Source organism: Pithys albifrons, chromosome 4 (genome assembly GCF_047495875.1).
Source record: "Pithys albifrons albifrons isolate INPA30051 chromosome 4, PitAlb_v1, whole genome shotgun sequence".
In the NCBI taxonomy this organism is placed as follows: Eukaryota; Metazoa; Chordata; class Aves; order Passeriformes; family Thamnophilidae; genus Pithys; species Pithys albifrons.
In genome coordinates, this window is record NC_092461.1 from 25,728,030 (window position 1) to 25,755,257 (window position 27,228).

The 27,228-nt window shown below is 39.8% G+C and overlaps 1 protein-coding gene across 6 annotated transcripts in view; it reads right to left on the reverse strand.

Moving 5' to 3' along the window:
• CTNND2 (catenin delta 2) overlaps positions 1–27,228 on the reverse strand; it is a 636,240-nt gene that overhangs the window by 223,456 nt on the left and 385,556 nt on the right. For all 6 annotated transcript variants that reach the window (XM_071553703.1, XM_071553697.1, XM_071553698.1 and 3 more), the window contains 2 exons: positions 22,631–22,825; positions 3,024–3,276 (listed from right to left, as the gene is read on the reverse strand). In XM_071553703.1, the coding sequence (XP_071409804.1) occupies positions 3,024–3,276; positions 22,631–22,825 (448 nt within the window). The remainder of the gene's footprint in view (positions 1–3,023; positions 3,277–22,630; positions 22,826–27,228) is intronic.

The window sequence follows — 27,228 nt, forward strand, 5'->3', positions numbered from 1 at the left end:
TGACAGTGATAAGGGGCTTATTTCCCTTTTTAAACAAAGCCTCAGTCTCTCCAGCAGTATAGATGTGTAAAGTTTTTATTACCTGTTTATGAGCTCATATGAGCTAACAGTTCACTTGCATAAATTAAAAATTATCCCTTACCACAAACTTGATTGTAAAGTTCTTGATCCTTTTTTTTCTTTTTAAGTTTTTGTCCTAAACTTTAAGCTAATGACCATTAAGCTGCATTTTATGACAATTGGATGATGCAGAACAGATGTTGAGCTAAAATTTCATTTGCCAAATGTCAGCTCAGAACACATATTTAAAACTGTATTAGTAAGACAAAGTACATGGTGAAAACAATAAGAAAAATTGTCAACTACATCAGTGCCTGCCAACCATTTTTCTGGGACTTCAGACAGAAATTCTTCCTGAACTGAAGATTCCAGAAAATGATGTTCAGTTCTAGGAATGTTAATTGCTTATTAGGGTGAGTATGTTCTCTTCCGGATATCTACTTTTTCATCTTGAGCTGACCAATACATAGCAAGTACTAATCAAAAGCCTACAGTTTGTATCCTTTTGTCTTGCAGAGTTTCCTCTGCTGGTGAGCTTTTGTTTGGACCTGTGGTTGGACAGGTAGGTTCAGTGCCTGAAAAGGATGCCTGACACTTGTCCCCATGATTCGGGACAGTCACAAAACACTCCAACCAACCAAAGCACCAACAGGGCTCTAAGGAAACTTGTAACTTCTCTGCTAACCAAGTCCATTCCACTGACCAGCATGTTTATTTTTTCTTGCTCTGTGTGTGTGTGGCTCGGCTTCGCGAATGAAGATTTGGGCAGGGCTCTCCCCACGTGGGCGTGCCCTTCCAGCCTGCACAGTGGATTTTTTAGGTGAGGCACAGTGTGTGCAGAACTGGCCCCACTGTTTAAGTCCCAAGGTCCATTTGCACGGCCAAGCAAGCTTGGACAGTGACAGTGAAGTCCTCCGGACTAGAACCTACAGCACCCAGCATTTCCCAGAAGGTCTCCCATCCAAGTACTAATCTGGGGCTGACTCTGCTTAGCTTCCGAGATCTGATGGGATCAGATGTCAGGGAAATCTTGCTGTGTAAGGTATAAATGATAACCCTTTGAGGCATAAAATGCAACTTAACACAAGCACTTGGGCTGAGTTTTCCTTCTTTTAGGTATACCTACAATGTGTTACTCTAAAATAATTTCTGTCCTTACACATTATTTCTTCAAGCATCTGGAAGGTCTTCCATCTTATCATTTCCACACTTGTAATTTATCCACATTTTTGTAAACTATTCCTAGAAACCAACACATTAAAAGCATCCTGATTGCTTTTGTTACTTTTCTCCAAACTCAATTCAAATTTTCATTGTTTTTCCAATGGCTGAATGACCACCAACTGCTGTAGGCCACAGACAGTTCCACAGGCCAGTCTGCCTAGAGGGGCTACAGCTTCTGGGGACGAAAGCACAACATGATTAGGTGTTTGTGACATTATTCACACCAGCAAGCAAGGGCAGAAGTACTAAGTAAGAGACATCACCACAGTTCATGGATCAAATGAATGAGTTCAAGAGTAATGCAAACCTATTTTACAAAAGTTATTTTGTGCAAATTTCCAATCCATCTAGTAGTAATTAGTAATAATAGTTAATGATGCCCTCTAAAGAGTTTATGAAGTTTTATTTATATCTGGATGCCTGATTGCTCCTACTTTACCTACAGAAATCAACACTCACAAATGTACAAATGCTATCACAAGAAAGAACCAAAAAAAAGCCAATGAAAACTTTGCAAGAAATCTTTTACAAGCACATATCCTAAACATTAACTGGCTAACAGTTGCAAAGTGATAGCACAGCAACTAAACAGAGATAACATTTTCTTAAAAAGGTATTATGTTCAGGACCTGTAGAGATACTGCAAATCTGTCTTTCCTGTCCATAGGGCACAGTGCCTTCAACACCATCATTGCTCTGGCCCAGGGTGAGGCAGGGGAGGAGTCAATTTATATCTACAGATCAGTTTATGATTTTTTCTTTTTTAATTCAGGGAAAGAAGTCTTTTCAAATTGTTGCTTAGACACTTCCAGCATTTGTGTTGATGGCAAATTTTTGGGCTCTCCTATTATTAAATTACACATAGAAACAAACAAACAAACAATTAAATAGATCACACCATCTGCCATAGAAAAACCTAAGTATAAATTAACATTTCCAACAAGTTTAAACTCAAATTATCAAAGGAGACTTGTTTCTTTTCCATCAGAAAACTGAATAAAATCACAAGATGCACTGAGGATTCCATCTAGCATTTCCATTGCTGTTATCATGGAATTGAAATCATTTGCCAGAAAACTCGTATATCCATCTGCCTCCTTGGGCTTTCAAGTTTCCTCCTTGCACCTTCCCTAAGTAGATCAGGATGGTCACTGGCAACATTAAAAACTGGCTACCCATTTGAAAAGCATGCACAGTAACACTCATTTCTGCAAAGCTGTAATCATACATTCTGCTGGCACATACTGACTTTGGAAACCTGTACAACACACAGCCTGAAACACAGGCCTGGTTATTCCTCAGGCTCGTTGCACAATACCAAAATACCACTTTCTGCAGAATTTGTGACCATTAACTGCAGACAAACCAAGAACTGCAACAACTTCCACCCAAGAAGCAACTTAAAATTCAATCCACAATGGCTACAGAGACAGAATAGTCACACCACTCCTCCCATTTTCAGAGAAAATGACTTTTCTTTAGCTTTTGAGGAGTGGCACTACCGAGAGCAGGATAAACACACATGTTCAAGACCACACCTATCATCTCACTGCACAGCAGAGCTGATGAGAGCTTTCCAAGTTAAAGCATTAGGACAATGCCGATATGCAAACAAAGTCTTTCATGTACCACGACAGGTGTTTTTTTCATATTCAACAGCAGAAACATACAAAGCAAACCATAATTACAAAGCTCCAAACGAGCAAGCAATAGAAGACAATGAAGAAGGTTGCACCCACCTGGGATCTTTCTGAATGCTATCAATGGAAGGTGACCTAGCCAAGGTCCCTTCGGGTGGGATGGCTGGCCCAGATTTGCTGTATGGTGATTCAACAGAAGGACAATACTGCAGCTGTCGGTAGGGGTCTGCGTAATTGGAGGCGGGGCCGGCCGCATAGCTGGCCCTCTGGAAGGTCGCGGTGGCGTTCTGTGTGCCGTGCTGACTGCCTGTGCGCTGTAAGGGTACGGAGTCGACACCAGGGGAAGATGGGGCTACGACAGGAAAGTAGGGACAAAGTAAAAAATTGAGGACCTGTTCACAGAAATGGTTAACCAGGTCTAGGCAGAGGGAAAAAATAAAACACACACATATAAAACAGGGGTTCAAAAAGAATGAGAAAAAAACAAACAAAAGAAACAAGCAACATTGTCATTTTCAAAACCATAGAAGGAAATAATTGTCAAACAAATTCTAAATGACATGCCAGTTCTGGACTAGAAGACCTCAACACCAGTTAAACAGATTGTAGCAGTGCTTTCACCTGGAGTTTTAGCTGCACTAACATGAAATGAAAGAAGTGCAGAAGCAGCATGGGAATAATCAAAGTAGTGTTCACAGCCACCCGTGTGAGGCTTTTGCAGTCCTTACAGCGGTGAAAGTCAGTCAGATTCCTCCCCAGCAGAAGAAGAGTCAAACCAGGCTCAAGAGTGCAAACTGAGATAGATGGCTCTATGGCAGAGGAAACACCCAGCCATCCCAGATTTGTAGTCCTGGTATCCATCAAGCAGGTAAAAAACAGACACCTGCCACTGAGAGTTGCTGCATATGCTTCATTAAGCCATCTTCTGCAAATTTCACCTTAAGTTAAGACTTAGGGGACTGCTGCTGCTAACTCAATTTGTAAGAGAACTAATCACAAGGTGACCATGCAGATGTCTTAATGCGTGCCAGCAATGGCTGTGCTCACACACACAGCTCAAGATTAATGCATTACCCGTTCTGAGCGGCTTAACCAATAGCTTTAAACTGACTTAATGCTTTTGCAACTCAAAAATCTTATTAATCTTTCTTGTAGCCCATTATCATTCTGTTACAGCACTGGGTAGCAGAAATCCAGTCTGCTTTATGATTCTTATTAAACACACAGTATTTTTCAACCAAAGCCCAGTTAATGGCACATTATCACTGTAAGGGCCAGAGGACCAATATCCACATGATCTTTGGCCTGGAGACAATACAAATTAAATGCTGGCTCTGCTCAGAAGGAAATTTGGACTGTGTGAAGCAGCACGTGAATGCATGGTGGTTGCCATTCCCTCCTGTCCCAAGACAGCAAGAATGCTTTTGCCAAAAGGAGTGGCTTGATCCAGGGCTATTGCTACTTGAGCCAAATTCATATGCTGAACTGCCGACAAACCCACATATTGTGGACACAGGTTTTTATAACAGATTCCCCAATCACTTATCATGGACATGCACATTTAAAAATAAATATTTAATGCATTATAGGTCCTAGAAAGCGATTTTAAGCATTTTATCCCCAAGTGTCAGCAAACGAAACTCAGTGAGTGTTAAATACAATTAGACAGTTTTGCATGAACCAGTACTTGCAAAAGTTACAACACCTGAAAATTTTAAATTTGTATCGAATCTTTGCCTTATTTTTAATTTTTTTCTTATGGCCTTGAGTATTTAATTTTACATTACCATGTACCATAATTTTACTGCAAACACAGGTAAGTGGGATCACGCACTTACCTACTACCCCATCTCTGGAAGTGCTCAAGGCCAGGTTGGAGGGGTCTTTGAGCAATCTGTTATAGCTGAAGGGGTCCCTGCTCAGCGCAGGGAGTTGAAGCTAGATGACCTTCAAAGGTCCCTTAAAACCCATTCAGTCTATGATTCCACAATTATGTTTACTCACATATACAACAACATTTTTCACATATTGTTTGGCTTAATTGTTAGTACATATATATATTTCCTTATGAAATGAGACACACAGACCTTTTCATAAAATTGTGTAACTCCAAATGCAATAACAGTATTAGCATATTTAAATATCTCATGCACAAATCATGATAAATTGAGTGTTAGAAAGAAACAAGGCAAATATCACATTTTAACGGAAAATAGAGTTCAAAACCAAAATCGGGTGCCTTGCGAGATGAAGAGTATTAAAACAAGTTAGAGAAAATACAAGAAATATTTTCAAGTAAAAATGCAAAAATGTAATTTTCTACTGACATAGCATACTCATAACACTGTCACTCCATAGAATATGCTGTTACCTTTTGACAAATTATATGGGGAATTACAAAAAAACCCTGCAACACCAATACTGCTGAAAACAAGAGCTTCATTGTAATGTTAATTGCTTTGCGAAATATTCCACAACATTTCCTTCCTCTCCTTTGCAGGACAGTTCAGTAATTATTAGAAAGGCTTTATTTCTATTTTTCCCTTTGGCTCGCTATCAAAATAGGTATTTATATGAACTAAAACTAGCTGTCATCCCAACACCTACAAGCTTCTCAAGTCACTCTGATTCATTTCTCAAATTATCTTCCTAGCAGACTGTTTCTTCCTTCTGAATTTTATCACAATTAACACAGAAGTGCCATATTCAGAATGTGAGACAAATATATGACTTAAGCATTCACAATTAAGCTTGCTTGGACAATGCTTCCAGATCAATTAAACCAAAACAAAAAAAACCCCAAACTACTAACACTTTAGAGTAACTTCAGCATCTAAGATGACTACAGCCACCTACCTTTCACTACAGTGAAAGAGCTGTGCTTTAGTAGACATTTTTACACAAGTAATTACATGTAAAACTGAAGCAAAGTCATCTCCTACCAATTTTCTTTCCTTGCTTAAACAAATCCCTTTGGCAGCCAAACCTACTGACTGAAGTGTGGCTTTTTTGCAAACTATTGAGATATCCCTTCTATTTAGCTATTAAAACAGCAAAGCCATGGTGATTATGCCTAATGAAGTAAATTCAGAAGTCCATTTGCTTCACCCAGCACAGTATGTCTTCACTGAGCACGGGGGCATTCAGAAGGGACACACTTGAAGTGTATGAGAAAGCATTCACTTATCAGATGTATTTGCAGATGGTCACGCAACCTTTCTATCTGTTTTTAAATTGAAGACACTTCTCTCTTTCTCTAACTTTCTCTTTCACATTTGACTCTCTCAAATCCAAACCAGCTACACCTCGACCAGAACCAGCTCAGTGTGGGTAAGACACATTACTACTTTGACAAGGATCAGGGGTTTGCCCCAGCAACAGAAGAGAGGGACAGGAAGGAATTGCAACAGAAATACTGTTTCTGGAGAGATGGGCTGCTTTTCCCTCTCCCACCAGCCCAGCATCTGGCCCAGCTGAAGCAGAATCATGGTCAAGTCACAATATTGCCTCGGGTCTGTGGCTGACCCTATTGTGCCTCTGCATGAAGGTGAAACTAAAAGTCATAACCAGACTGTGAAGAAGCAGGTCTAGTTTTGTGGACATCTTGACACCTCCTTGATTTAACAAGAAGCTTGAAGGTAAAGATATCCACAAACTAGACCTGCTTCTGGTCTTCCAAAGTCCCTAAACTGACAAGGAGATCAAGATTAAAATCAAAAAAGCAAAAGGCTTGAAAACCTTATATATCGTGTCTTACCTAAGTTAAAAAATCAAGAAGCACAGTCTCAGTGATTTTAAAGATTTAAGATTTTGCTTTAATTTGGCATGTCATTAATACCTTAAAAATACTGTATCATCTCAGCCCCTCCCTAGTCCAACTTCAAAATCACATCCCCAGTAAATGGAGCATATGGTTGTCACAGAGACATTTAAAATATTCTAACAAATCTTTACCAAAGAGAATAAAAAGCCTCTACTAACTATAATGGAAACCTTCCAAGGACCTGATATATGCCCTGATTATGGTTCTCTTGATTGCAGAAACAGCACACAGAGAATCCAGTATTTATAATTTTCTATGGCTTTTGCATAACATTAACAAAGATATCACAACTTTAATATTAATGCTGATAATTTAGGTGTCTCACCAAATGCACTCAGGCTCATAATGTGATACTCAGCTTAGAAATTCACTTTCAGATTTTGAATGTTCTTTTCATATCTGTGACAGATGTTAGAAACAAGTAACAAAATGCAAGAAAGTAAGAACACATTGATCTAGGCAGGGATATTATTGCACCAGATCTGAGTATCTCAAGGTCAAGTTCATATAAAAGCGGCTAAGAAGTTCAGATTTTCTAGAAGTGAAAGGGCATTTTGTCCAGCTAAGATAAGATGGATCAGACCTTCAGAAAGGATAAATTCATTTATGAGAATTATCTTGCTACACCTGATTGCTGAAAATTACTCAGTTGATGCTGCTGTTTGATCTGTGGATACTACCTTGCAAAATTTTCCTCTCATTATTTGATATTAGACATTGAGTTTCTGTATTAACCTTCTCCTAAGGCCTTTCAGACAGATTTCAAAATTATTTTCTTTTTTTTCTGTGTTTTTTTCTTCACTGATTTGCACCTGCAGTTGACTTCTACTCTCACATGAAAGTTGAAAATTGGATCCCAGTAAGATCTCTTTTTAGTGCGAGATATGTCCATCATCCCTCCATGAGTTCATAAATTATACAAATGCAGTGAATTCTGTTGGTAGAAAATCTATAGGAAGATTTATCAAACAGGTATCCTCCCATCTAATATACCATAAAATAACACAGTGCATTCTCTGTCAATTAGGAAAAAAACTCATCAAGGTGGGGGATAAAAACATTTTACCTCAAAATGTTGAAGTGAGTGTTTTAAAGCATGAACCAGCTTTCTTGCAACAGAAGTTTAACAAAGTAAGATTACAATCAAGCTAGTAGTGAATTGGCAATCCAAAGTGACAAGCACGGTCAAGTTTAACACTGTTCAAGACATATGGTATTACATGCAATAATAACACCAACATTATTATTATTATTATTATTATTATTATTATTATTATTATTATTATTATTATTATTATTATTATTATTATTATTATTATTATTATTATTACTATTAATTAATAATAATAATGATGATGATGATGATGATGATGACAAATTTGCTTAGCAGTTACTTTTAGAAGCACTTTTCCACAAGTGCTTTTCCCACAAGGGAACTATAAAATGTTAGAGAAACACATAGTTGAGGAAAATGGAAAATATTTACTGAAAGAGGGGAAAACTGTAATTGATATTACCAACTACCTACCTCTAAGGTAGTTAAGATTTTTTGAAGGCACTATCTTATTTTCTGTTCAAGGTACATATGCACAAGGAATTTTGTACTTCAGACATGCAAACTGAGAATAAAACAAAAAAAAAGCCAACACTCCAATTTCGATTTAAAATACTCAGGACCCTAAGCAAATACCAGCTCCACAGCTCTATATAGTTGGCAACTTTACTATATGATTTCATGTAGTTGAAACAGGAAAAAACATCAAAACTACCACAACTTTGTGTTTCTCATTATCCATTTGCTCCTCCCTCACTTCTCTGCACTCTATTTTGTCCTATTTAGTTGATCTTGCAATCAAAACTCCAATCTCACAAATCTTAGCTAGAGAAAAATAAAAAGAACATATCAGCAAATCTTCCCTTGCATTGCCATGAGATGGGCTCTGCCCCATCCATCCAGCCTTTGCTTTCAACAGATCAACCATTTAGGGCTTCCAGGATTGTTCCAGCCAATTCCTTCTGCTGGCTCCAGCTTTCTCCTATTTTGCATATATATATGGCCAAACTGCGCGAACGCAGATTTGAGAAGGGCTCTCCCCAAGTGCCCTTCCAGCCTGCGCAGTGGATGTTTTAGGTGAGGCACAGGATGCGCAGAACTGGCCCAACCGTTTCAGTCCTAAGGTCCATCTGTCACGGCCGAGCGAGCTTGGACAGTGACAGTGAAGTCCTTGGGAATGTCACAGCACCCGGTACTAACTGGGGCTGACCCTGCTGAGCATTCGAGATGTGACAGGATGGGATGGCAGGGAGGCATTGAACTGCCAGGGGACGGTCCCCGCTGGGACTCGAACTCACGACCTTGTGATCCAGAGTCCCGAATGCTCACCATTACACCAGGGACCCTCCTTCCCTCCAGTCAGTTCCATTATGCTCAGCTCAGTTTCTCCAGCAGGTGGACCTGAGAAATGACAAGTCTCTCTGCTTTCCTGGGTATGTCTCTTTAATTGAACACAACATGCCATGCAGGGGAAATGCAGGCAGACTAAAGAAATTGATACGGAACAGCATGGTACATAGCCAAAAAGGGTTCTTGTCCACCCACAAACATGTTAGTCATAATTTCCTCAAGTACTGGTTATACCTGGCTGTCACACCTCCTTGCAATTAGGATGCCTACAAGCTGTTGGAAGCAGGTATTCAGTAATATTTTTATCATCAGATGTTTTTGTGACATGTTGAGGAGAAAGCCTTTTTATCGAGGCAACATCCTTGTGTCTTACCAGATACCATCACAAGAGATTTATGTTTTACACACTTTCCCATCCCATCTTCAAAACCAGAGTTAGCTGTTTAGATGCTATTACTTCTATGGGGAATACTCCGGGCATCTCCAAATTAGTTAATAAGTTCATTATCACTGCTGGCAGCTGCAATGAAGGTGATAAACATATTCAAAGTGAGCATACATCCCAATAATGACTTATTAACAATTTGCTATTTGATTCTTGCAAAGACCTTACAATCATTTCCTGATCACTGCACTATCTACATGCCACTGTTGGCAGGAGAACTTCTTGCCTCAGAGAAACCAAGAAAAGATTGCTTGCAGTCTGTATATTGCTGTGTTCAAGACAACACTTGTTTACTCTTAAAATGCAAAAACTGACAATCACTGAAAACTGAAGAACTGAAGTTGCTACTGCACAGATCTATCCTTTCATTTCTATTTTCTAAGAGTGTTATTTACATCTAACGCTAATTGTAACAATAAAGTTCAATATTCCTTTTCTCAGAAACTGATGTTTTTCTATAATGCAGAAAGAGTCGTTTGAATAAAATACCTTCCTCAGTTTCTGAGCTATTTCTCTGTTTACAGACTAGCTGTTATCTGATCACTTTGAAGACTCCTTTTGTCTGTGTTGTTCCACTTCAGTTTTCAGATTCTCACATTGTGTCTTAGTTTCCTTTTCAAGCTTACTTTTTGTTTGTGACACATACCTGTTTCCCTTCTATTGAAGGAAAGCTGTGTATGTGTTTATATATTTATGAAAATATTTTTCTTTTTCCCCCCTTCTATTCAGGGAAGATGTATAACTGCCATTGCCAAACCTTCAGCATATGGAATAATAGTTTTCTTAATCACCAATTCAGACTTGGCATTTCTTTACTACTAATTATTTCATGTATGGGTTCAATATGTGATCAGTTGGTATCAATCTGAAATCACTTGGTTTCACCAGGGTTGGCACTGGAAGCAAATACATGCCTTATGAATAAAGTCATCTTTTTGTATCTCTAAGCAAATTTTAATGCAGAAATACATATGTGAGTAATTCAGTGACCTCCGAGATCATCGAGTCCAACCCTTGGTCCAACTCCAGTCCATTTACCAGATCATGGCACTCAGTGCCACGGCCAATCTGCATTTAAAAATCTCCAGGGGTGGTGAATCCACCACCTCTCTGGGCAGGCCATTCCAATGCCTGATTACTCTCTCTGGAAAGAATTTTTTCTGATCTCCAACTTAAATTTCCCCTGGCAGAGCTTGAGCCCGTGCCCCCTTGTCCTATTGCTGAGTGCCTGGGAGAAGAGACCAGCCCCCACCTGGCTAGAACTTCCCTTCAGGTAGTTATAGACAGTGATGAGGTCACCTCTGAGCCTCCTCTTCTCCAGGCTAAACAACCCCAGCTCCCTCAGCCTCTCCCCATACGACTTGTGCTCCAGAATGGTGACAGAATTTGTATCTTAGAAGTGTGTATTTCAGTTCTATAGATACAGCGCCTGAAATGAGTGAGTTCCAATGCAAGTTTATTTCGCAGCAGTAATTATTGCGACTTCTGTGAAACCTGAAGTCAAAACTCGAATGCAGCCTCTTCCATAGCTATGTTTGTCACAAGGCTTCACTACTGGGGCCCAATCTCACCTTCTCCAATTCTACATCCTTCCCTCCAGTCATCCTTCACTATCAGGTTCCAGGGTGTCCACCACAGTAACACAGCCTGTATCTTGAAAGCTGCATCTCAAAAACATTTAGAGCTACAGCATCATTTAAAAATCCACGTAGTCCAAAGGGACACCGTGGATTTTATGTAGGTATTAGAATTGCCCAAGACATTATATTATTTCAGATTTCCATCTCAAGGCTATAGAATGACTTCCTCCCTTGCCTACAACCAAACTAGGGAAAAGTCTCATTTTTCAAGTTAGCAGTATTAAAAAATATAATACTCCTGTTCTACCTCCAGGAACTGACTGCATTTTAAATCTGTCAAATTTTAATCTCAGTAATATATGCAACTTTCATGCTCAGACTTAGCTTCTAGCATGTTGCAGTGATGCTGCCTCTGCACAAAAAAACATGGTATGTACACATAATGTGATAATCAGATGCCAACTTTGGCTGCTAAAGGTGTTATTGCCAAGATCTTTTCTCAGATTGTGTCTTCTCTCTCTGAGTTGCATCCTTCAGTTTGGGGAGAACATGCAGTTCGATTCATTTGTTACATGAGCGTTTAAACAGAGAATTCAAGAATGCCACAGCCCTTAAGAGGAACTGCTCCCCTTTCAGAATCTGAGATACTAAAATTCATCACGTGAATTTCCTCACTGCAGATAAAATTCAACTGTGAGCAATGGCACTATACAAGACACAGGTATCACCTTCCTCCTCTTTGTAGTACTACATGGTTTCACAGTCTGTGCATGAAACAAAATAACCCAACCACAGCAAAAGCACACAGACACTACTGCACACAGACTCATCTACTGCAATGAAATTTCTGTTTTCACTCCTAAACCTCCTTCTCTTGAAAACTTTGTTAAAAGTTCCTGCCCATCTGGTCAGCATAAAACTGAACACATGGACAAAAGTCACAATTAATATGGAAAAAGATGTCTAAATACTAGGAGACAATAACAGGTTAACAGCGTGCACTGCATCATGCTACAGCCACAAAGCACATGGATGTCTTCTCCGTCAGATTTTGACTTCGTGTCTAGCACACTACAAACCTAAGTAATAAAGTTGTTACTAACTGGTATTTCTTAGAACACTTCACTGAACTTCAGCTAGTTTGATTAGTAGTTTCCACTCTGGAACAGACAGTTATTTTATTATTAAGGCAGTAACATTTGTGTTCCAGTGCCAGATCATGTGATATCTACACCTTAACCATGAATTTAACTTCTGCAAACGACAGTTTAAAAGTCGTTGGACCCATTTAAGTAAAAACTTAAATATTTGAATACTTGTACTCATAAAAACTACATGTAAACTGCTGAAATTATGACAAAGGAAGAGACTGGCTCTAAAAGTAGACAGTCTTACATATATATAAAAAAGATTAAAGTTTGTGTAAAAAAAGGAATAAAAATAATGGGCTGGTGATTTTTAAGACTGCCTTTAAACATAATATTGCAGAAGGAATGATCCTCTAACAAAAGCTTTAGTTATCTTAAAGACATTACTGGGTAGTTACCTCAGGCACAGCAGTGCTTTTGTTCAGCAAAGATTTACAAGAAGGAGATTTATGAAAGGTGTTTGAATTGCTTTTTATTTCATGAATGACAACCTCGCATTTCTATGCAACATTGAAGTACATAAATGAGAATGGATGTCCTGCATCACTAAAATCTGATGTGATGAGGCTTTAAGCGGAGCCTACGCCTGTACAGTAAATACATGATAAATACACTGACAGTCTCTGCCATAAACACTGTATTTTCTCAACAGTGGCAGGTGAGATTTACAGAGTATGTACTTCCCTGAGCAAGATTTTATAATCACAGTTCTCCCTCAATAGGTGTCAAAAGTCAAGGGACATCTGAGGAATACTCAGACATATTTTAAAGTCATATTCTATTAAGACAAGAACAGAAGAATCAGAAAATACAGAACAAAACACAAGCCTCTGGAGGTATTCTGCTCATGGTACAGAGGAAGAAGGCTGTGGACACTGACCAATTTAAAAGGTTTCTTTTCCAAGCAGTGAAATCTTGTCTGTCTTCAGATGGGTACAATTACTCTATGGAATCCAATCATGGACTCAATACTTTGGAACTACAAATATCTTATTTGGAGAAATGCATCTCCACTATAAGGGGCATATTGCTTACAGATTACAAAGGTGGTTCTGCCTGGTTTTGACCTTCTTCCACTTCCCCCACTCTCCATTCTTGTCCACTGCACACCACTGAAAACAATGTATTTTGTTACAAAATTTTAATAGGAAGGAAAAAAATAAAAAAATCCTTCTCAAAAAAGATGAAGACACTGTACCTTGAAAAAAAATCAGCTAAAACATATACACAAGAACATAACACAGGTAAGGCTATAACAGACACTGGATCTGTCAAATGAAATGGGATTATGATTTTCTATTGCTTTGAGGTGATTTGTTATTCTTTATGCAGATTACTAAGGTATTTTCTGCTCAATTTACTTTGTACTGAAGATTTGTTCACCGCTTGCTTCCTATAATTCTTTCTCCCAAAGCAATGTTATCAAGTGGATGTCAGTTAGGAACAGGTCTATTATAACAACATTACCAAACTGATAGAGATGTAGTGGTAGGAATAATTTTTCTTTTTAATTTCTCTGAAAACATTATGTCCTATAGCCAGAACTCCATGCTGTGTGATTTATCAGCATGATCCTCAATTAATCTGCAGCTGTGCCATCACAGTACATCCATGCACAGCACATCAGCCTGTGACAAACCAAACCAAACCAAACCAAACAAGTGAAACTGTCCCCCAACCAGAAAAAAAGCCACAGCCTAACCAGAAAGAAGCAATATTTGGTATTTATAACCTAACTCTTGAGTTCAGGAATAAAAATCCAATTAAATACAGATTCAAGAAGCAGTATAAAGGACAAAGGTTTTAATAGAAATGGGGGAAGTTAAAGCTGATTTTTCTATTGATCTTCCTTTTGCCTGAAGCAACAATTTTACAGACAAATAAAGAAAAATGTATTCAAAACCAAGGTTCCCTTTTTACTTTTAAATGATGTATTTGCAATGCATGAAATAGCATGTAACAGGTAACTGTTCATTAGTAGCTAGAGATGCCATTCTGAAACGGAATTGATACTATACCAACATACTCATTGATGCTACTTGTAAGAACCTGACAACACCTAACTGCTTGCATACAGGAATTTATTTCTTTTCCTCTAAACACCTTGAGATTCCTTTTACTTATTAGTCTGAAGACTAAGGAATTACAAGTGATACGTCTGGTTAACTAAACTCTAGTTCTGTGCTGAGAAACAATACTTAACACAACATGAGAAAAGATGAGACAGTGTAAGGCAACTGGGGTATAAACTGCCCTGTGGAACCTGCCATTGGTGCTGTGCAAGGATCAAACAGGAGAGTCTGATTCACACAACTGAAGTTATGTTTGCACACCTTTCAGGTGCCAAAAGCTGTGAACTAAGCCCTCTGCATGTGACTCACCATGACATTAAAACTGCAGTTCCACAGTGTAATTTTACATAGTCTCATTTCACTTCATGCTGTGTTAGTTTTTTAATTTTTTTTCATGATGTTTAAATCATAGACAACTTTAGTGATTTGAAAGATCTAAAAGCTAACAAGTTACCAAGGGACTGCTTGCTAACAGGTATTGTAATTGACCATCAAAAAGATATGTCTCCAAGTAAAGTTTAAAAAACCCCACTCATAAGTGTTTCTGTTATCATCTGAATACTGAGTATCAAGTGCAAGATGCTGAAAAACACTGGTATCAATACAAGTTATGGGATGAAGGAATTAAGGGCAGCCCTGCTGAGAAGGACTTCTGTGTGCTGGTTGAGGAGAGGGTGGACATGAGCCAGCAATTCCAGGAAGACAACTGTATCCTGGGCTGCACCAAAAGTAGCATGGCCAGCATGTCAAGGGAGGTGATGCTGTCCCTCTATGCTGCTCTGGTGAGATCCGACATGGAGTGCTGTGCCCAGCTCATCGCAGGAAAGATGCAGACCTGTTAAAGCTGGTCTAGAGGAAGGCCACAGAAATGAGCAGAGGGCTGGAGCACCTCTTCTATGAGGAAAGGCTGAAAAAGTTGCATTGTTTAGCCTGGTGAACAGAAGGCTTCAGGGAGACCTGAAAGGGTACCTGAAGGGGGCCTGAAATGAAGCTGCAGAACAACTTTTTAGCAGGGTCTGTTGTAATAGGACAAGGGGCAAAGGTTTTAAACTGAAAGAGGCTAGATATAAGGAAGACATTTTTTACAATTAAGTTGGTGAGGCACTGGAACAGGCTGACCAGAGAAGTGGTAGATGCCCCATACCTGGAAACATTCAGGGTCAGGCTGGGGCTCTGAGCAACCTGGTCTGGTTTAAGATGCCCCTGCCTGTTGCAAGGGATTGGATTACATGATCTTTGGAGGTCCCTTCCAACCCAAACTATCCTATGATCCTATCATGTTTTTTCAAACTACTTCATAACCATGAAAAACACCCAACAAGCTTCAAAGGATAAAAGATTAAGGTTTAAAACCTTAAAAAAGGTTAAGGAACAGTTTATCTTTAAAAGCAGACACAGAAAACTACTAACAATTTGTGATACCACACAACTGCAATAAAGTAGGCTTAATTATTGTTGAAAGAAGAGTAAATCACTCTACAGGATTTGGAGATCTAACTATTTTCATATGGGAAATTTTCAAATATTGGAAAATTGCTTCACAATATGAAAGAAATATTCACACTGACTTCTAAAAATATCAACTATATCCACTACTTTATTACATATCAGGACAAATATTTACAGCTTTGTGAGGATGATATACTTTGGCTCAATTCATGCATCCTTTGCAGGCCCATGCTCTTCTGGTACAGGACAACAAAGGAGCTAAGAGACTTGACAAAATGTTGACAATCAAAGACATGCATCAAATCAAGTTCTTGGGTATTTGAAAGCAGCACTAAGCAGCCCACGTAATACCCTTCTCTGGCCTCTGGCCTTGCTGTAAAAAAACTGTTAAAAAATTACTTGGACCTATTCAGCAGTTACTCTTCCCACAGATCACCGGCAAGGAAGGACTGTTGGGCAGCAGAGCAGCACTCTCTCCCGGAGCAAGGCAAGGTCTCTGCCTGACCATGCCAGCTGCAGAGGGAAGGCAGGGCAGAGGCAAGGAGATGGTGACCAGTGAAGTTTTCCAGAAGCAACTCCACAATGCCAGACTTCTGCCTACCAGGTCAATGAGATGGAAGTTTGAACCGGTCCAGCCTTTCCCAAGGGGAGGGAGCCTGCAGGGAGTGGGGGCAAACAGCATGTGAATCTGGCTCTGAGAACCTTGTACCAACACCAAAGAGCTGGGAGTGTAGTGGTTCACTTGTGCAGTGCAAATGAGGAGAGGAGCACCCACACAAAACAAACAACCTCCTCTCCCTGTAAAACACCAAACCCAAACAAACCAAGGGTACAATCAGGTTTGTATGGGCTGTTGCTACCTAGGGAGGGTGAAAAATGGGGATTTGGCTTTTCCTTCTCTACTTCTCCTTTAGGTCATGAATAGAGACCTGATCCACAACACAGGCACCTCATTAGATGGAACAAGGAGGCAGCTCAGTCATGTGAGAAAGCCATCAACTCAGTGACAAAAGAAAGAATGTCAGGTTTCCTTGTACACATCCTTAAACACTGCTTAACTTCAAGGGCAGCAAAAGTCCAGGCTGAGTACAGCCAGGAGGAAGCAGCAAACACTGCCATGGTCACCTGGGTCCTCTACTCATCATTCCAGCAGCATCTAATCCATGGAGAAAGACTGGACTTCAGAAGCAAACACTGTTCCTACTCTACTAAAGGAAGACATACTTTTACAGAGAGACAATACTAGGAGCAGTGCTTGACATAAGGTATCCCTTGGTGCAGACTCTTTTCCTTCAGCAAATGAAGTGTGAGGCAGGAGTGGGAAGGAAGGCGGAGAAGAGGAGGACAGCATCTGTCCAGAAACATAAAGGTAATTCTCACCTTCAGCAGTTTTTCCTTAGCTTCATCACAGGACAATGAAATACTGACTTTTTTTCCTGCTACTGCCAAGTGCTTGAACAGAAACCATAGCCAGGAGCTCTTTCCTTTGAAAAGGAGCCCCCTTGGCTGTTCACAGCTCTCCTCTCAGAATTCTCCCTCTGCACAGAAACCCAGCTTGCAAAGAGACACATTTCTGGTTTGCACCTGCCATCCCAGATTTCACAGGTCTCTTCCGGATCAGCACTCTCCGCAATGGTGCACAGGAGGTGGTGCAGTCTGTGCAGGCAGAGCTTTTGGCGGCAGTGGTGCACTGGTGGAACCACCCAAGCATCAGTGGGAGGAACCTTGGGGACATCTGGCCTGAAGGAGCAGAGATAACCTAGAGGGCGACCTGGCAACTGCCTGTGCACACAGGGACACTGGGCAGCTTTGGAGGGAGCACGAGAAGCGCTACAGGAGTGCCCCTGCTACAAACATGTTCCCCTGATGGACAGCCCTTGGCAAGCCCATGCCTGATAAATGGTTCAAGTCACACTAAACCACTCCTCAAAGGCTTGAACTGCATCATGACACCTTCCCCATGGTGACCTTCTCAGGCTGTGCATCCCAAGGCCATCCCTAAGCTTTTGTCAAAAATGCCAAAGTTCCCCTGGTGCCAATGAGATGCAGATATCCTTAACAGAGCTAAGGGGGGACAGGTTCACTCCTCCACTGCTATTGCTGGTTCATCCTTGCCACTTACGTGAGGTTGGGGATAAAAATATTCACCTGCAGCCCCTGAAACGTGAGTGCTCTTAAAGCATGAGCACTCTGCAGGTTTTAAGGCCTGAATGTCCCCAGTTCACCAGTGGTTTTATGCAGCAGCACTTAGTTTATCTTATAAAGCCCGGGTTTGTAGAGTTCAGAATAAGCACAGCTTCTCCATTTCTCATCCCTCCCTCCTAGACCACTGGGGACAGCACTCTTTCAAGGTTTTTAATAACTTTATGTGGAATGTACATCCTTTATACAGAAGAGGGCTCACCTCTTTGTCTGAAGATACACAATGAAAACACGAGTTTGCAGACAGTGATACCATCCTCCAGAGAGTGATGGCAACTGTCCACACAGACCCTACAGCTGCTGAAGCCATGCTCCTTGGCTGCAGGTCAGCACTGACAACCCAGAACCTGAGCAGTGAAGCTTCTTTCTCCTCAAGGCAGCTTCAGAAACACAGACTTGCTAGATATTGTGATTTTGCCTGTTTTGATTGGTTTCATGTTTAATGTGAATTAAATGTCAATAGCTATGGACTAAACCCTTAGTCCAAAGTTCTACTTCTGCAAATACGCAAGCAATCACTGATTCCGTGTCCCACTCTGGCTGAAAGGCAACTCTTCCTCCCTCTTGATCAACAGCTCTCTTAATATTCAGCAGTGTTCACAGAAACATTCCATCAAATAAGCTTATCTCTACTTAAATTAATAATTCAAGACCTTTGAGTTGATGAGGAAAAATAAGTAACAAACCTGCGTGAACAAAAATTATTAGTGTTATTTAGTTGGGTTACAAATACGAGTTGTGAGTTGCTATTCAGTAAGTAAATCAAGTTGTGGTATTTATGGTGTTTGAATACTCCCTCTAGCACATCTTTTGAGTATTCCCATTTCAAAAGCAGAATTTCACATTTCTTGCTACTTTTAGTGCAAGAGTTTGGGCTGGTACTTCTTTTATAAGAGAAGGCATTACCCTTTGGAGACCACAAGGGATTGTTAAGTAAAAGCTACCAATCAAAAAAGCCTTTGCAGCTACTGCTGTCAAATTTCGAAGATTATTTTTAGCTTAGACAGCACAACATTTACACTGTATGTAGAGGCTGGGTGGAGAATGGATGGAGCCTATTCCTGGGAGAAGGACTTGGCTGTGGACAAAAAGCTCAACATGAGCCATCAATGTGAGCTCACAGCCCAGAAAGCCAACTGGGTCTGGGGCTGCATCAAAAGCAGCGTGGCCAGCAGATTCAAGGAGCTGGCCCGCCCCTCTATTCTGCTATGGTGAGACTCCACCTGGAATACAACATCCAGCTCTGGGGTCCTCAACACAAGAAAGACGTGGATGTATTGGAGTAAGTCCAGAGGGCAACAAAGAGATGATGAGAGGGATGGAGAACCTCTTACATGAGAAAAGGCTGAGAGAGTTGGGATTATTCAGTCAGGAGAAGAGCAGGCTCCAGGGAGGGCTTATAGCACTCTTCAGTACCTAAAGGGGGCCTACAAGAAAGCTGGAGAGGGACTTTTCACACAGACCTGTAGTGATAAGACAAGGGGCAATGGCTTCAAACTGAAGAAGGGTATGTTTAGATATTAGGAAGAAATTCTTTACTGTGAAGGTGGAGAGGCACTGGAACACATTGCCCAGAGGTACTGTGGACTTCCCATCCCCGAAGGTGTTCAAGACCAGGCTGAATGGGGCTCTGAGTAACCTGGTCTAGTGGAAGGTTCCCAGTCTATGGCTACGAAGTTGGAACATGATGATTGTTAAGGTCCCTTCCAACCTAAACCATTCAGTGACTCTATACAGTCACAGGATGAATTTTTCATAAAGTCTTGCTAGTAAGGGAGATGTCCAGTAAGCTCCTACTATTTTGTACCTTCTGCAGTATCAGCCCCTAATGCAAACTGTCATCACCCGTTTCATTCACAAGTGAAATACAAAGAAAATACAGAACACCAAGAAAACAGTGAGGATATAGAACAAGCTCTATTTAGTTAACCCCATAGAGAAATTTTAGCTTATTGAATTTTGTTTACTGAATCTTGATTCATGTAAAAGGTGAAAAACTCTTGAGTGGGCTTTATCCTTAGTTGCATAAACATTCTTCAATGTAGAAAGCATTTAAGGGCTCATAAAAGAGAAAGTGGTGATATCTATACAAAGTGACCATTTCTTACTCTTCCAAATTAAGTGAAGTTTTCAAATTCAGGAAGAATGTGTTTTTTTTAAATTCAGGAAGAATGTGTTTTTTTTAACACCTACCCTCCCGAAAAAAAAAATTAAACAAACCTCCCAACTAACCAAAAAAGCCACATAGAAATCAACAAAAGTAAATGGTTTTCAGGTATAACTAGCGTAACTTTTATTTCTAATGGGAAGTGTCAACTGCACAGAAAAAAAATACAAACTTAGGACAAAGTCTTTATACTAATGTGCTTTCCCTTTTTTTCCCATCAGATGTGGAAAAGCATACACCATCTTCATGACTAAAGCTACTGTCCTGATAACCAATGGACATGAACAAAGGAGTGCAGTAAAATCTTGAAGCTCCCCACCCTGCCATAACTCATGTACACAGAAGACACAGGTCATGAAGCCTTGCCACATATCTTTATGGGGTACACAGTAATCTACATCCCTCATATCTTACAACAAATAGTCAAGACAAATAGCTATTCAGACCTGCAACAAAAAAACACTTAACACAATGAAGAAAAAAATAGTTTTATGTGCCGCACTTCAGTTGAACTTCTTCCCCTCTTTTCTGCTATTTTGAAAAAAATTGTATGGTCTCCATCAGAAGGGATATGTTTCTACTGGCATTTGTGGTAGACACAGGATTCTGAGAGCTGGTCCAATATAACTCAAAATTACTTCTGAGCACTGGCAGCTCTTCAGCCTGGTTGTGTGAAAGGCTGACAGCATCTGCAGCTGACAGCCACCGACAGACAGCAGAATGATTGGCCTGTCACACATCCATCTGCTTTTATTTACCCTGACCCTGATGATAGGGGTGTGGGGTGGAAAGTGAGGGAGGATCAACCCAACATAAAGCTGGACTGATGGGGTCATTCTTCAGAATGAGCATAAAGCGATGTTCAAATCCATATCCCAAACAGCAAAACAAAATACACCCTCACAGGGCATGTTTCTGCTACCCACATCAGTGTACCTTTTTTCAGTTTTTCCTCTTCCCTTCTGAAAACCCATGTTCAGGTATTACCAAGTACATCCTGCATCCCAGTTTAATTCACTCTAATTGTTATGTGTGTTGACAGGGTTTCCTTCCTTATGGAGGTGTTGTGCAAGTTACAGTCACAAGACAGGCTGATACATCAGGACAGAGAACCAAGGCATATTTTTGCAAGCAAAACAAGAAACCCTCTTCAGGGCATGTCTGGAAAAAAGAGCATCATACAGGTAATAGAAGCCACATGAGGAACATGAGGCTTAAAGTTCAATATATACAGTAGCTTCAATCACTACCACTGCTCAGTGATTAAGGCAGAGGTCTTGTCCCCTTCATGCAAAGAATAGTAATCTTTTCTCATATACATGTGTGACTCTACACAAACATAGACTATGGTAGCTTTTTAACAGAAAGGAAATGGTGTAATGAGGTTCTTCAAAAGTGTAAAGCTGTTATAGGTATTTAACTACAAAATTCTGTGGAAAAACTTCCTTTTAAGGATTTTCACTTGTCTTCTCAACACCCAAAACTTGTGTAAATCAATAAGAATTTTTGGACACACAAGAACAGCTAGTTTTGCCCTTGAAAAAATGAGTTTAAAAATTAAAAAAAATAAAAGAAAGTAAAGTATCTTACTCCAAAAAGTGCATGATGAAAATGGGAGTTATCTGAGAATGGACATAATCTTCCCTCTTTAATCAGCATAGCAAAGATAAACCACCAGAAATACTTACAATTCCTAAGGCAAGTTCCTTCTGCATCTGCTTTAGGCTATTTTGGCTCTAGCATTTATCTACTCTAATTATTTTATGCATTAAAAACCATAAATATCCCTGTTGATTTGTGATCTATTTGTGGGCTCCAACATACAGCTGTATTTCATTTAGTTGAGAGGACATGCTGCAAGTAGGACTTGTACACCAATGCATTTCAGGGATAATCATTATATTTTGACAAACCAGTGATGCTAACAGCTTTTCCCCATGTCATAGTGCAATTATATGTCTGTGGACCTATACCTAGGCATGTATCTGTATGAGAGAGGAAGAATGTTTACTTATGATTTACTTTGAAAGCAAGCAAAGAATCCTTTACCTCCATGCAGAAAGAAACTTTGCGGTCCCTTTGCAACACACAAAATACCTTTGTAAACAAGAAAACATCAGCAATTTCTTGAGAGACAACAGATCTTTCTCAAAGATAATACACTAGATCAATAGAAATATTTACTCCTTATCCCCAAATTAGCTTAACCTACTGTACCTTTGGCACATTCAGTATTTCTCTGTTATGTGCATGTATTTGAGGTTCTATTGATAGCTGTCATCTGCAAAAGATACTTTATTTGACTGGCATGCACATAATACATTTGGTTTAGCAGAGCAGAAAGAGAAAAGAATTAGTACTGAATAATCAGTTACACATCTCATAAAAAGACACTCATGCAATGACATCCACCTACCTGTACTAGTGCGATATGTGCCTGTGTGTGCTGGTTGCAGAGGGTCCCCCTGACTCTGGCTGAGACTCCTCATAGGGGGCTTCTGATAAACTCTGTCTTCGTAAATAGGGTCTATGTGGTGTTCTGGAGACTGCAGTGCTCTTAACTCGGAGCCAAGGTGGCTGTGCTGGCTGCTGTAAGATGCCCGAGACCCAGCTGCAAACAGATTGGTAAGAGACATTTAAGAGAGGGAAAACAACTGACAAAGACAGGATCTGACTGAATTAAAAGTTTACTTGAAAGCAGCACTTAAACATGAAAAAAGCCCCAAGCAAAACTAAGAGTTTCAAACAGTCAAATAGAAACAGCATGCAAAGGCAGCAACGGCTCCACTCAATCACTTTAGTTGCCTCATCCCACTGCCCATATCTACACCCAAATCCCGTTGCTTCAAAGGTAACTAGACATTTTGGTGAGACAGATATCATGACACTATCTGTTCTTAAACAGAGAACAAAAGACACACCATCCTCTCTCAAAAAAAAGAGCAAAAAACCCCAAACCAAAATCCCCAAATTTAAAGAAGCAAAAACTATGTGACTGATGAAGCCCCTCAACTAAACAGGTCCACAGAAGAACCAGAATCAGTGGAGGCAGAAGAGTTGGGGAGAAAAAAAGGAGCAGCAGTCAGAACTAGTTTCACCTATATGCCCACATCTGAAGATCTACAAGTGAAATAAGCTAAAGTTGATAAATAGATGTAGTTTTACATGAAGGCTGATCTTTTGGTTGCTTCACTTAAGTGCAATAGAATGTTTGTGCCTTATCAACATTTTGCCCTCTACACTCAAAAAAAAATTTCTAAGACTTTCTACGACTTGAATATCCTATGAGGATCAATAAATTAAACACACCTCCTGAAAAAACTACTTTAAGGATACAGATTTTTTTTTAAGATTATAATATTAAAGAAGGAAACATGTATTTCCAAGCTGTGCTTAGTTTTGTCACTTTGATCCTTCTGCCAATGTAGGTACTTCAGCTCTGTGGTCTGTTATCAGGATTCCCAAGAAAGTCGTGGGGATGCCACACAAACGTTACACATTTTGAAGGTAAGAATCAAGCCAGTATGCAATCAGCACTTGGCAAATGTTAGGTCTGTATCACAGCGTGGTAACATGTTACTTAAACATTTAGAAAAGCAAACAAAGACACAACTATTACACCCTTTGCTGATAGTCCTGTAATGCTGAAATCCAGGACACTTATAATGTTCTACTTGCTTAGCTTGTACTGCTCAGGCCATTGGTGCAGCCATTCCTGCTGAAAATCTGCCACAATCATCGTGTTGGGAGTGGTTTGTTGCTTAAACAGACATTAAATACTTTTAAAATGCAAAACACTGGTATAAAGCAAGGTGTGATAACAAGGGATAGAAATGAGAAAGATACAGAGACACAACATTGCTTAAACTTTAATACAAATTGTGTGGAGGAAAGGAATTAATTTATTCCATTTCCTTCTTTCTGATCAGCTGTGCCATGCATGTGTATTCTTCTGAATTCTTCAATGCTTATGCATGTTTTCAGTGCAATGCCTTATTTGCATTTTTCCCTTTAAACATTTCTCAGCCTGCCTTGCCCTTAGCACACTGCTGGAAGTAATTCTGTAGTTCCCCTAACTAGAAAGCTCACCAAGAATCCCTAAGACATATTTTATCTATAACTACAGAATTTTTTCAGAAAGTTGATATTGCTATTACAGAATTAAATTCTTCATGGTCTGCATTTTCAAAATGTCCTTTAACCCTGCACCCTTGAGACTGATTCTCAGAATAGTTGAACAGCTCCACTGAAGTCTATTATCCTTCAGAGCGGCCTAAAAACCAGCCTGTTATGATCATGTCCAAATTTCAATGCATACTTGGTTCAATCTCTACCCAGAGGAAAAAATACAGAAAAATTGAGGGCAACATTTCAGATGTTCAATAACATTTTAATCAACAAATCGGACTTCCTACAGAACAAAGAATTGCACCCCCATCTGTAAATGCTACAATTCTTTTGTCTGCTTACAAATTAACAATGCTTTTTGGAACATTAGATTTTTTTTCTCCATCCCTCTTCCTGTGAGTGGAAGGATTTTTCCCATTGAACTTAGTGGCAGTATAACTCAGATATTAACAGGGTTTCAAACAGTGATGGTAATCTTTGGGTGAGGTGGGCTTAATTCAACCTCCTCCATACTCTACCAAAAGTTCTGAATCTGCTAATACTAGTCTAACACTAAACAGAAGCTCAGTATTAGTTTATTATGTTAATATTAAACAATTTGCAAACTTCATGGGTGATTAAGACTGTAACACTGCTGCACTAAGCAGCAAACATATGTGTAACAACAGGAAACTTCTTGACCAAAACACTTTGGAGTTAAAGCAAACAAGACAAGGAGGATGTGACAAACATTAAAGAAAACCAACATAACTTGCGTGAAAACAGTTAAGTGGCAAACCGAAAAATAACTTGAAACCATCTGAATAACAAAGTTATGGCTGAACATCTCCCCAAAAAGTTTCAAGAGTTAAAACTCTATCATGGAATAACTGCCACTGTTTCTCTAACATTTAAAGAAAATGAATATTTCAACTAAAATATTTTCATTTTAAAAACAAAAACACTCTCATCAGAACGAGAACACTTTTTGAAGCGTGTCTCTTACACTCCTTTAGTTTAAAGTAAAACCGATACTTTTCTATGTGTAATTTTACTGCACTTCCAAAATACCAAATATCAATATTTAAAAACAAAGTACTACCAACCTTTAAAGTTTTCAAATCTTGTTGAAAAAAAAAAGAATTTTAAAAGGATCTAACACCATCATAATTTTTCATGTTTCTATTAAGACGGTATTTAAAAAACTGGAAAAACTGGAAAACTAGGAAGCAACAAAACATCAGTTTTCAAGGCCCATGGGCACTCTCACCTTCAAAGATGCTCAGAAATGGTTTCCCCAAACCTAGAGGCACCAAAAATGCACGGCTCATCCCAAACTGCACTTGTCCAAACCCTTTTCTCAGCCAGCTGCCCTCCCATACACTGCACCTCTCTTGAAATCAAAGCAGTGATGTACATCAAGGCCATACACATTTCTCCTCCCAATTCTGATAAAGGATTCATCCCTACTCCCTGGCCAACCTGCCCCAGCAGCAATGCTGTTGTTCCCCTGGAGAAGTATAGGGGATCAAGCCCATTCACAGACAAGCCTCCATTCAAGTCCAAAGATAACTCATTATAAAATTGTCAATTCTGCAAGTCATTAATTACAGATGATCACAGAATCATAGAATGGATTGGGTTGGAAAAGACCTTCGAGATCATGGAGTCCAACCCTCGGTCCAACTCCAGTCCATTTACTGGATCATGGCACTCAGTGCCACGTCCAATCTCAGTTTAAAAACCTCCAGGGATGGGGAATCCACCACCTCTCTGGGCAGGCCATTCCAATGCCTGATTACTCTCTCTGGAAAGAATTTTTTTTCTGATCTCCAGCTTAAATTTCCCCATGCAGAGCTTGAGCCCGTGCCCCCTTGTCCTATTGCTGAGTGCCTGGGAGGAGAGACCAGTCCCCACCTGGCTAGAACTTCCCTTCAGGTAGTTCTAGACAGTGATGAGGTCACCTCTAAAATGATGCAATTAATCTTCAGAGTAATTTACATCAGAGTCAACCCAGAACTCCTATGAACATGGTTGTGAAGGAGTGGGATTTTTTTTTCTCCCTTCCAGTTCAGTTTAAAAAAAAAAAAGCAAACAAATCCAAAACCATTGAAAAAACTAAACCATTACTTAGGGGTTCAAGAAACCATCCGATAAGTAATTCCTCCAATAGTCCGATTTTGCTTGACAAAACAGAGAAATTATTTGATTGCAATGGCAGAGATGCAACACAGACATGGAGAAGACTATAAGGCTGTAAAACAGCTGTGAGAGGCAGAAAAGTCTCCAAGACTGAAACCTGAAAGATGGAATGCCTCTTCTTCTGCATCTCCACACAGCTTGTAAAGTAGTCTGTGGCCAGATTTCAGCAGGGGTATTATGTGAGCCCCCAGCCAGGTGCATTGGATTGGGGTCACAAAGATAACCCAAGACCAGCCAGATGAAAATACACTTTCATGCATCTCACACTCAAGAGGGGTAACAGAAAGAACCCATAAAGAGTGCAGTACTATCTGGATTGATCAGCAAGATCAGCAAGATCTCCACCCTTCACACTTAAAGCCTCCCACCCTGCTAGCTGAAGGTTTCCACATTATCAGGTAAGTTCCTCAGCTGTACAGTGAAACAGATATTTTATAGGAAAATATTCTTTTTTGACAAAGTGTCACTTTGCAAAGGAAAATAAATACTATAACCAGACAAGTGTAACATAAGAGAAATACATAAAATAATCCCTAATTGCTCTTCAGAGCTTGTGCCAACTGTCAAGGAAATAAATACAACAGACACGTTTGAATGACACTGCTGATGTGAGGGTTTAGGTCAATAAAGTGAACCACTCTATTGGCAGCATTTGTCATCTCAAGGAACTAAAGACATTAAAACTATTCCAATGAATGGATACAC